The sequence below is a fragment of the Argiope bruennichi genome, chromosome 1 (genome assembly GCF_947563725.1).
Source record: "Argiope bruennichi chromosome 1, qqArgBrue1.1, whole genome shotgun sequence".
Classification (NCBI taxonomy): domain Eukaryota; kingdom Metazoa; phylum Arthropoda; class Arachnida; order Araneae; family Araneidae; genus Argiope; species Argiope bruennichi.
In genome coordinates this window covers 76737036-76749930 of record NC_079151.1, presented here as the reverse complement: position 1 = coordinate 76749930, position 12895 = coordinate 76737036, and the positions used below count along the sequence as shown (strand labels likewise).

Genomic DNA, 12895 nt, shown 5'->3' with positions numbered 1-12895 from the left:
TTCAATTGAAAGATTCGATTCCAAATCGTTCGTTTATAATTTTATTCCGTTCGTTTCATGTCATTCGCGAATGAAGACTTGTCTCGAACGAACGCTGCTCCTGACTTATGGGTAAGGTCCACACAATCGTTAACGAACGATAGACATTTACAGAAAATGGCGACCTGAATCAGTTCGTTCACTTAGATGACCCGTTCGTTCTACCTCTAATTGTAAAACTGACATTGAATTTTTCGTTCTTGTTCAAAACATTGAGTATTAAATAAACTTTAATGAATCTTTTACAGTTTTGAGAAACTTAAAATCAAATCAAACGTACTTTGGTTACTTGCTAAAAATAATGTAAATCTGTTATTTTCAAATTAATTTGTAAAAATTTTTTCTCGAATCAATGTTAAATTGTAAAAGAAATAAAAGATTATAAAAATAAGATTCAATGTTGCATAAAAGAGATTTTATCAAAACCTTTGTTTCAAGAAATATTATTAAATAAGGTAACAACAAATATTATCTAATGATGTTTATTTACATTATACAAATATTCTAAAGGCACTTTATTATTCAATAGTTCATTGTTTATAGCAGAAAAGAGAAAGACATACACTGCAAGAGAAATTTAGAATAAATAAAAATAATATATGTAGCAATACAAATAGCCTCTGTAAATATTTTAAAATACAAATAATTTAATTAATGCAATTACTTAAGCTGGTTATTTAATGAATTGAGATGCAACTGCTACTGTGAACATTAAAATTGAAATTTATGTAAAACAACAAATTATAAAAATTTTTCCATAACATGATACTAAAGAACAAACTTTTATAAAAATCATAATATCTTTGAATTTCAAATAAATAAATAATATTGATTTCAAGTATCAAACCCAAAATTCCTTTTAAAAAACCAAAGACATAATAAGTATTTGGGGGTAGATTAAACAAATTGACGTGGTTCTGACAAGACAATTATAAAAAGACTACTGAAAAGACAAAATATTTATTTTAACTACACTTATATTTTTAGAAATTAATGGCTTAATTAATTTAAATAAATTTGGCTGGAAAAAGTTAATCAGTAACATAATATTATTTAGTTCTATTTGCTTACTGTATATTTATTTTGCAAGATGTACATTTATTTTTCAAATTAATATTAGTATTTATGAAAAAGAGAAAAAATATAAATTGTCCATTTAAAAAAATGCTTTTAATTTTTTTTTTTGTTTTTTAAATTATTATAAAAATAAGGTAAAATTAAAAATAGTGTGAAGTTTAAAAATCAAGATATTAAAATATTAAATGTATACTACAATTTGTACAATGTACTACATATAATACAAGCAATATATTATTATCTTTAAAATTACACCGCAGGTAATTATTTATAGTAAGGTAGTTAGAAACAATTCCAAATTAATTTGCTTATTTGCTTTGATACTTTATGAAGAAACCTCAAGAAATATTACCAAATTATGTACAAATTTTTAGCTATTTCTAGGTTAAGAAATATAAGCGATCTTATTATCTGATATATTGATACTGAATTATTTTGCTAATCTCTGTAATTAATATATATATATATATATATATATATATATATATATATATATATATATATATATATATATATATATATATATATATATATATATATATATATATAATTGAAATCCGTCACTGATTTTGCATTCATATATTATGCTTTGAACAGAAGATTTTTATTATAGTTTACTATCTGAAAATAATTTTTTTTGGATAATAAACTATATTCCAAAAAATGAAGAAAAAATATTAATTTAAAGGAAAAAAATATTAATTTAAAAGGAAAAAATATATATTTAAAAAGAAAATATTTGATCCAATATCTACATAAGAGTCCAATTTTATTATCATCTTATCTTCATATTTGTGAATCAATAAATGAATGAAATATTCAACATCTGCAAAAGGAGCAAATATGAAATATTCTTCTGTACTTTAATAAAAGAACTGAATTAGTTATAATTTTTTGTCCTCTTATATCACAGTTTTTGTTAAATATTTATTTTCAAATCCAAACTGTGAAACTTCCATATTAATTAATTTGAATTGAAAGAACTTTCACTTTTTAATGTATTAAAATGCTATTTGATCCATACTTATTTTATTAAAAAAAAACATTGATAATTTTTTTACAACATTTAATTAAATAACATTTCATACAATGATCTTTCTACGATTGTAACTCTGCTCTTTTAAATTACCTAAATATTGAACATAGCAAGGAAACTTTAAATTTAAAATTATCTCTATGTTTAAAAAAAAAATTAAACCAGTTGATTTTACAAGTGTAACTACATAATAATACAATATTGATAAAATTCATAATTAATTGATTTAAAAATTTGATATAATATCTCAAATTCTGTTTTCCTTAAGCATTTATAATTAATAATAATATAATAAATGTTTCTTATAATTTAATAACCAATTTATAAAATTAACATTGAGCAGTTAATATTCTTCTGTATTAATTTCCTATTTTTTTAAAAAAATTCTAAAATAAAATAAAAATAAAACAAAAAAGTAACACAGATTAAAAAAAATAAAGTTCTTTATAATCTTAGAAAAAATAGGGGGGAAAACCCTGGAATGTTAGATCATTTTAAACCCTATTTGTTATGCACAAACACCACAATGTTGTAGATAATATAGAAAGATTATTAGCATACTTTGCCATCAATATCAAAAGTTCTTCAACATTTTAAATAATTAAAACACATACTTCAACCAAGACAAAACATCATTAAAATAGCCAATCAATGATACTTCAAGATATCAAAATAAATTAGCCAGTTATTCCTTCTTTTCTTATTTTACATAAAACTCTACAGCAATATTCGATATACAATAACCAAAAGAATAAAATTTCAATTTACATTAAATTAACGTATTACATCAACCCCACACATAAAACATTAAGCACCATTATCTACAATATAAAGCAAAATAGAAAACTTTTCTTTTCCTTATAAATAATTTGAAAATATAATTCAAGGTAGAGAAAAGTAGAAAAGGAAAATTTTAGGAATAAAATAAGTGATAATTGATACCTGGAGGAAAAAAAAAAAAGAAAAGAAAAGAAAAGCATTTTTAAACTTTAATTCAATAAACTAATGATTATTCAGATAGAAAAATTCATAAAATACTTTTTTGAAGAAATTTTTTTTTAACAAGTTACAAAATTCGTTTAAAGTTTAAAATGTAGACTATAATTGAAAAAAATATCTTTGAAATTTTGAGAATTTTATTATTAATTACAAATATCTTCAAGCTTTTATATATTTTCAGTTGAGCAGTTTCATACTAAAAGGGCAAAGGAAAAATCTCCACTAAGCTTTCATTCAAGTTGTTAATAAATATCTGGGAAAAGAAGGGATGGGGGTGCCTTAGCATATACTGTGACTAGCTTAAGACCAATAAAATTATAACAATTGTTATTAATACTGTTATTTTAACTAATGACTCGTATGCAGAATAACTAGTTACAATGGATTTTGTAAATACACACACATACATCTATAGACATTTGTTTTCAATTCTGAAAATCATAGCTAAAATTCTAAAGTTCATGTATTGATAAATAGATAACAATATTTTTCAATCCATAAAAATCAGTTATATAATACAACATTGGAATTATAATGCAACAAACAGGCATTTATTTAGTGTGATTAGAAAATCGAAAAGTATAAATACAGAATTATGAATTAATGCAATAGTCATAAGTTAATTATTTATAAAATTTGTTGATATAAAATAAAAATATATGCTTCCTAATTAAAATAAGCAACATAAATTAAAAAAACAACAACCTAAATAACAGTATGGAAAAGAGACATTATTTTATGAAAGAATATTAAAAAACATTACCTAATCCTTTACTAAGACAAAGCATATAGTGACTGCTGAAATATTAAACTACAATTAGATAATGGTCTTTCATTGATTATGGTATGTTAGAATTCATAATTTTTTGCTGTATATTGAAAAAAACTATTTTTAAAAAATCGATTTATAACTACGTGAGAAAATAAATAGCTTAAATATTGATCTATGGAATTTTCTCTAATTGTTGTCTTACTATGAAAGTATAAAAATAAACATATATTGAAGAGGTATTTATCAATTAAAAAAAAGAACTTAGCTAACAATATCTCATAATTTTAAGTTATCAATATATATGGTATCTTCTTTCTTTTTATTAAATAAAGAAAAATTATCAAGTGCTATTCATTTAAAGCTATTTTTTCATCAGTCAGCAACTTTGTAAAACAAACAGAAAAAAAATACAAAATTTGCCAATCATTCAAACATATCTAACACATTTTAGAATTTTACATATAATACCAATACATAAACATATTTTAAGCATTTACAAAAATCACAATGGAACCATTTTTAAGGCTTAAAATTATTTTTGTTAATGATCTGTTAAAAGTGTGATAAAGGCCAATAAAACACAACAGAAATAAAGATATGAAATGCCCTCATAATGATTGTGCTCTTCTTCAATAGTGCAGTTCTATGCTAAGCCAGACCATCTATGAAGATAGCTGCCCCATCCGGAACCAGACGGTTCGTTGCTATCAATATCTATACAAAAGCAATAAACAGATTAATTTATAAATGTCATTCAAAGATGCTGTAAATAGATAAAATTAAGCATCAAATATATATTATTCAATATAAGAACAACACAATTTTTCAGGACTAAAACAGCTCAAAAGATAATGGAATTTAAATTATAACAAAAAAGTTTTTCTTTTTTTACATTTTCAATTATATATATATATATAAACAGAATGATTACAGATTAAATGTTAATAAATCGCCACAAAACATGGAAATTTCTTCACAACTTTTTCCTTTATATTTGATACTATGACTATTCTTTTATGATAATAAAAAACTTTTATATAAGAAATAAGAAAAAGCTTATAAAAGTAATTGACTTTAAATATTTCAAATACCTCCAGATATGCTTTTCAATTGCTGCTGTTCTGCAGGACTTAGTTTTAGCATCGTTGTTAATACAGGAATCAACATGGCCTTTTCACTGCAGGGACTAAGTGTTGCAAACTAAGCAATGAGAGAAAAAAAAATGAGATAAAATAAATCTAATAAATTTTCAATGCAAAAAATAAAAAAAACTGATGACCATACTTTTATGAAAACATTTTTTAAATATTCCAAATTTTCTGCATGCTGTTCACGCTCTTTATTTCTTTCAAGCCTGCGGACTTCTTCTTTCAGTACACGGACTTGTTCACTTAATCGAAGATTTGTACTTTCACTTTCATTTAAAACCTTTAAAAAATTAAAAAATCAATGAACCTTCATCAAACAAAAATATATTCCACTATGCATTCTGAATTATATCTGAATAACTTCAATTGCAAGATTTCTGATGACTTACATAAACATATTCAAATATAGATTTTTTTCCCTTTTAATGAAATTGCAACATAAAATAACTAATACTTTGTACTAAAGAGAAAAAATGTCTTATGTCATTGCAAATTTAGAAATAAATCAACCAGTAATTAAGTTAAAAGCAAATTTATTCTGTAAGGAAAAATTAATTAAATACTTATTAAGATGATTGAGTTGTTTGCAGGTAACAAAATATTAATAAAAACAATTAAGTCATTTGATTGAAAACAGACATACTTCACTTAAGTGTTCAATCTTCTTATTTGCTGCATTTAAATCAGTTAACAATTTTTCACTATCTTGATTGCTGATAAAGCTGGCTGAAGCTAAAATATGATAAAATGTCAAAATCAATTTAAAATAATTAATTGTTGTATCATGCAACTAATTCAATTCATTTAGATTGTACTCAGTAACAAATACAAGCAGTAAAAAATAATAATTTTCTCTTTTAATTAAAAATTTGCTAATTTATGATATAAAATCTTTTTTCACAAAAAAATATCACATTTGTCTTTCAAAATTGGACATACAGTATTGCATATTTTCTTCCTTTCCCAGATCCTGCCTCCTTTCATAAAGGAAGAAATTTAAATGGACTGCAATATTCACAAGCAAAAATAGCTGTATCTCCGACTTAATATCTCATTTTCAATGTAATGCTGTCAGGTTTGAATTCCTTTTTTAAACTGTTGAAAGTCAGAAAATTAATGGTCTTTTAAAATTACTGTACTTTGAAAGATGACTCTGAAAATAGGTAGATATACGGAACCTCGTCTTGCTCATCTATTTTAAGTTTCTAGTTTTTAATTTCAAAATGCTTTGTATAAGTTAACTGGAACCTGACGATAAAATTTCATCGAGCAAAATTATCTCCATGTTCTATTTATAGTGATAACTACAGTGACTCCCCCTTTCATTGACTCCAGCTTAACTGAAAATGAAGAATCTTTCTCTATGACTGCTTCATTTAATGTAATTCAAAATTCTCAACAAAGTAGATTTAATATTAAGTATAATTTTTCTTCAGACACACTCTCAAATTCTACATTTTAACACGATAAGATTTATAGGTCAGTATAAAACCTGTAAAATGCAGTACTCTATAGGACAAACAATAGGAGGATACCTAGGGCTACAAAATTTTGATGCACAGTTACTTTTTGGGTAATAATGGCAATTAAGAAGATCTTTTTTTCTAATTAAAACAGATTTTAAGTTGAAAATTTATCAAAATTTTGAAATTTGTTTTCCTGGTTACTTTTTACACCATTTAAAAAGTAGTTTCAAGTGATCCCAGTTTTATTTCTGTAGAATTCCTTTTAAGGAATTTTAAAGCATATATTAAGACAATATTTTTATTGTTTTTACCTACTGCAATATTATTAATCAAAATTCATTTCACAGCATTTACATTAAATAAATTTAGTTTTAATTAGTCATATTAACATAGTCATTATTCTATTAGTTATTTTTACATAATGGTTTTTTATTACACTAATAAATTTTTAATTATATTCTCAAACAATATATTTATTATTTTTGCTACTGCATTTGCACTCATGCATGATACAATAACATTAAACACATTTTATGCATATAATAATATTAAACAAATTAATGCTAATTTATATTGTTATATAAATTTTAAAACTAAAATGAAAACATATGAATCAAGCATAAACATTATTAAACTTTAATCTAAAACATTATGATGTTTTATACAAGAGGTTCTGATTTCCCTTACATTTTCAAAGCTACATCTTTAAAAAGGCCACAATATAACATTTTTTTGAACTGACTGATTTTTTGTTATTAATTATCAATAAAGAAACTTATTTTCAAGATCAGTTGTTTTAGAAAAAAAATAAACATAAATAGATGCATTATAAAAAATGCATTATATAATAATAATAATGAAAGCATATTTTTATATTTTTCATAAATTATTTCTCTATATCAAGAGATACAAGCAAGAATAAAAAAGTAAAGAAAAAGCGCCAAATCATAATAACTAAGAACAATATAACTAGTCTTACCATTTCTTCGACATCTTCCTAAAAGATATATTTATTTATAATTAAAAAAATTCATCTGAATTAATTAATTATAAATCAATGTTATGACTTTAACATATAATAAACAATTCGTTCTTTAGATTTTGATCATAAATTGAAATTATTTTATTTAGTGTAGTAAAAAAAAAAATTATTATAAAAGAGTAAGAAATAAAAATGATATTTACTGCTGAGTTCATCATGTGGAGATTGCAACAATTTCTCAAAGGGAAGAAAACCTGATGTTGGTATAGTTGCTAGAGACAAATGCTAAAAAAAAATGAAACAAATATTAATTCAAACACCTACATCTGTAACTCTGAATAACAAAAATTTTAAAAAACATAAAAATTCAACAAATTTAATAACTTACACGTATGGGGGTGTCTGTACCATCGATACTTTCTGAACCCTAAATAGTATAAAATTTATAAATATAGTTCATACTGAAAATGGCAAATATTACACACTATTTGAAAAGTTATCTCTAATTAATAATAGAGCAATGAAATATAAAACAATATACAAATTTCAAAGTAAATATATTAAAAAAAAATCTGGAGAAAACTTTTTCTATATATATACAGTACTGTTTGAAACATATTAGTTTACAATGGTTTGATAGTAATAAAATAATCGAATTTCTACATAGTAGTACATAAAACAATTTTTATTTATTTATTCAACATATTGCATGATAAAAATTTAAATCATTATTTTAATAGAAATTTATGTAGAGTATACTTCAAAAGAAGTCCCTGGTTGCCATATACAAAAATTTCATAATTTTACAGAATTTTTCTATTATCAGAATGAAGTTTTACTTAATATCATTCACATCACAAAGAGTTTCTGCATTAATGCATTAATTGAGTTGCAAAATTAAATTCTAAAAAATTAACTCTTCTTAAAAAATGTATAAATAAATAAGAACAATAGAAAACAAAAATTAATCCAAAAATGAACATTTGAGAGGAAATATATATTCTTAATGTTTAAATGATATAAGTCTTGAACAAACAATATTTTTAACTTTTTTATATATTAATATATAAGAAAAAATTGAAACTGAATATTTACCAATTTCTAATTTAATTTTTTGATGCATTTCAAAAATAAAAATAAAAAAACTGATTTGAGTAAAAATTTGAAAAAATTTCACATAACCCAAAAAATAAAGTGACACATATGTAAATTTGTATTTTTAAACAATTTTATTTGCAATGTAAAAAGTGTATTAAAATTATGGTTAAAAGTTATAATATCAATATAACTTTAATTTATATTTCCCTGCTTTCACTTCATAGAATATCATATACTTTAACTTTGCAACATTAAAAAAAAGTTAGCTATTTTTTTTTCCCTTGAAAGGATGAGTATACACTACTGAGTGTGAATTTCCTTTGTTGACATATGAAAGTCCAGTATGACTTGAAGGATACTTTTAAGTAGACAATGATTTTAGTCTTTAAGTATTAGATTTCAGCTTGAAATATTTTAGATGAAAAATTGCTAATAGAAAGAGAATGCCAAAATGGAATCAAGAACCTAGAAACTATATAATAAATTAGCCCTAAAATGATTTTACTCTTAAATGATACATAATATGGTTTCACATAAAAATTCACATGCATTTTTATTTATTGAGAATAATATTTAATAGTCTGGATACCAACTTATCCTGCAATATTCAAGGATATTTCTATATTTTATTTTAATATCTATATAATTGATCTTTAAATGAAAAATTTCTAAAACAAAATTCAGAAAGAAAAAGTGCCAACAATTTTGAATTTGAGAAAGTAAATCATTAGGAATTTAAACTATATACAACCATGCTCATCCCTGTTATTGTTAGATTTGTAGGAAAAATAATGAATTAAATTTGGAGAGACACAGAAAACTTTCCAGAAGTAATTTATGCAATCACTTAAAAGGAGAAATATGACAAAAGTAAGAAGAGCAGATTTCCAGATAACATAAAAGAGCCAATAAGAAATATGAAACATAAAAAATAATAATAATTTACTTTGTAAAAATTTTAAATATGTAAAATAATTAGAAAATTAATTATTTTTCCCTCTTGTTTGTCTGCATTTTTTTTGGCAATTAAAGATATTTTCATCTAGACTTTTTTGTACATAAATAGTAGATAAAATTGCTTACATAAATAATAGCCAATAAAATGTCAATTAAAATATGCTGTATCAAACCTCTCCTTCCTGTCTCTCTTGTGAAAGAATATCAAATGAAACTGGATTGTCTTGCACAATAGGAGTTAATGGTAGACCATGGAACTTCTGCTGATCCCTCTGCAAACGTGCTATTTCTAAATCAGCCGATTCAAGCTGTTTTTGTAGCTCATTAACAGTCCTTTTATGTTCATCACTCATAATCCTTATTTGTTTCTAGTAATAAAAGAAAGATATTTTAAAAATTAATTTTTAATTTAATTTTAAAATAAGAAATTAATGATTGATTTTCCATACAATTTTCTCGAAAAAAATATTCATAACTCATAATGGAAATTTTTGAAAGATAATAATAAAAGGAGTCTATATAAAGGAGTATATATAAAGATAATAAAAAAAGGAGTATTTCAACTTGAAACAAATTAGCTCAAACAAATTATTGATTACTAATACTATTCAGAATAAAATATGTAGAAACATTCCTGAAAATGAAATGATGCAGGAACAGAAAACATAATTATATATATGTGAATCAGAATGCAGTTTCAAAGACAGGAAAGAGACTCTCAATTTCATGATGTTGTTTTATTTCATCTCGGAGATGCAGGCATTATGTACAAGCGACGAGTACACACACAACACAGAAAGAAATGAGGGAAAAGTTCTTGAACATTTTATCCCTGGTCTTATATAACCTGAGATATTGATCGGGAAAATATTTCTCCATAGTGCTTCATACAATGAGATTTCGCTAGGAATTTTCGTTACACACGCCGACAAGGCAAGAGAAACACAGGAATCTTTTAAAAAAGAATTTGTCACATCAGGGGTATTTTGTCCCTTCACTCCGAGTGTGGGAAAGTTAGGGTTTTAGCCGATTCAGCAATTTTTTAAAGCTTCTCTTGAATAAATTAATTAGTGAAAGTGGAATTGGATCAGGAAATAAGAGAATATTTTAGAATGAAGTTACTATGAGCTAAATTAAGATAAAACCTTGGAAATTAATTAAATTGAAATTGGAGTTAAAATATCATTACACACACACACATAAATTGACTGCAAAATATTTAAAAATGCTCTTTACATTACTGAAATTACATTTCAATATAATTTCATTTTTTTATAAAGTACATCACTAAAAACAAATTATTTCAACCTTACAATTTGATCAAAAATCTAAAATTATGTATAACCATGTATGTATTAAAGTTAAAACCAATGATAAATGCATAAATGAATAATTAATATGTATATTGACAATGCTTACTTTATATGTTGAAACTAACATCTCATTTTGTAATAAATGTTGTGAAGATAATTCTTCTTGGGCAGCCCGAAGTTTATTTTTCTCAGCATTCAACTGTTCTAACCTATTTAAAAAACATACTTTCTTATAACATTTTAATAATGTCTACAATGCAAAAAATAAACAGAGTTTTAGATTTTATTTTCTGCTGAAAGACTTTTTTTTAAATTTCTAATACAGCAGTATACATTAAATACCATTTTGTCTATTAATTAAATTTCATTTGGTGGCTTCATAGTAATAATATTTTTAATGCAATAAAAAGAAAATCTTCTTAGATCATGTGCATCATTTGCATTTGTACAATTAATGTAAGCAAAGATATTCATTTATTGATGATTGATAGCCAAACTTATATCAGAATGATGATTATGACAATATGACTGTATTATGCCAATACAGACACATAAGAACCAAATTAAGGTTATTACTTCAGGGTTCAAAAAAATAAATAAATTTAAAGCACTTTTTGAAAAAAAATGATACAGTGTTTTTACCACTTAGAGATTTTTCATATTTTTATTCATATAACATTTTTTCTACATTTTATAGAATTAACTCCTATGATGCTATTAGTTTACTACATGCTGTTTCATACCAAATTTGTAATAACAATAAGAGAAGATGTGTAGATATTTGATGTTGCTTAACAAGATATACTGTCACAGCTAGTGATACAAAATTATGTAGAGAAATGCCTTGTGCACATGGAGATATCTTTTTAAATTTGACTTTTATCAATTAAAACTAAGCAAGATGTTTGTATGCTTTCTTTCTTTCAGCCTTAATTTTTTTCATTGCAATGAATTGATTTTTTGTTTAATCTATATTTAAAAATTTTCTTAAGATTGTAAGGAATTTATAAGAAAATATACAAAACATAAACAATGCCAATATTAATAAACTCAATTTACAATTCTTTAATAATTTTTCATTGATAATAATAATTTTTCATTTCATTTCAACAACTCAGTTAATTACATTAAATACGAAAAGTTAAATCTTTTATTTTTAATCAATTAAACTTTTCATGTATATTAAAGTTTAAATATTGAAAAAAAAATGCAACTGCAGGAGGATATAGTATGGTGCTGAACATATACTAGGCTTCAAAAATATAATGGATTTAATATAGCAACTATTTAAAATTTAAAATCATTTTGCTTATGGAACCATTAAGAGCCTGTTAAGCTTAAGAAAAACATTTCATAAGGAACATATTAAACATTCCTGATAATGAAACTGATTGCCAACAGCAAAATAAGAAGCTTGTTCTTATTAAATAGTCATTGTGGCAAAGATTAAAATAAATAGATAAAATGCCTAAGGAGTCAAATCACTATTGGTAATACCAGATCTCTGGTAATTTTTTTATTCATTATTTTCAAACTGGGGAAAGATTTTTCTGCAGATGCCAAGATATTTGGCATCTGCAGAAATTAGAAATTTTGAAATTATTAATTTACATAATTTAGATACAATTCACATAAATACTTTTTAAATGAATAATATTTGTATTATTGATAAAACATAAATACTTTATATTTACTGTCTGAAACTATAAAAAAAACTTTCAATAAAAATATTAAAAATCAATAATAAATAGAATCACAGACAGAAATAAAAAAAAAAAAAACCGTGAACTATAATGAATGGAAAAAAAAAGTATTGATTATACGAAGATTTGAAAACTCATGTCAGTACTTTGTATGCCATTCAGAGTCCTTTTTTTCTCTTTCTTCAATAGCTTTGTTGTATTTTTGCAATAGTGAGTCATGCTCTTCCTGCAACGCTTCATATTCCATTGATACTGCTGCCAATTTTTCACTAGAAATATATAAAGTTGAGTAAATGGGACTATTT

General features: G+C 23.7%; 1 protein-coding gene across 2 annotated transcripts in view; it reads right to left on the bottom strand.

Annotated features, from left to right (window-relative positions):
- Positions 1–2301: 2301 nt before the first annotated feature.
- The window catches only part of LOC129971540 (GRIP and coiled-coil domain-containing protein 2-like), a 39503-nt gene continuing 28909 nt past the window's right edge, over positions 2302–12895 (bottom strand). For both annotated transcript variants that reach the window (XM_056085444.1, XM_056085533.1), the window contains exons 14-22: positions 12737–12859; positions 10994–11096; positions 9748–9942; positions 7908–7946; positions 7723–7804; positions 5715–5803; positions 5208–5351; positions 5015–5123; positions 2302–4637 (exon numbers count right to left, since the gene is read on the bottom strand). In XM_056085444.1, the coding sequence (XP_055941419.1) occupies positions 4567–4637; positions 5015–5123; positions 5208–5351; positions 5715–5803; positions 7723–7804; positions 7908–7946; positions 9748–9942; positions 10994–11096; positions 12737–12859 (955 nt within the window). In that variant the 3' untranslated portion in view covers positions 2302–4566. The remainder of the gene's footprint in view (positions 4638–5014; positions 5124–5207; positions 5352–5714; positions 5804–7722; positions 7805–7907; positions 7947–9747; positions 9943–10993; positions 11097–12736; positions 12860–12895) is intronic.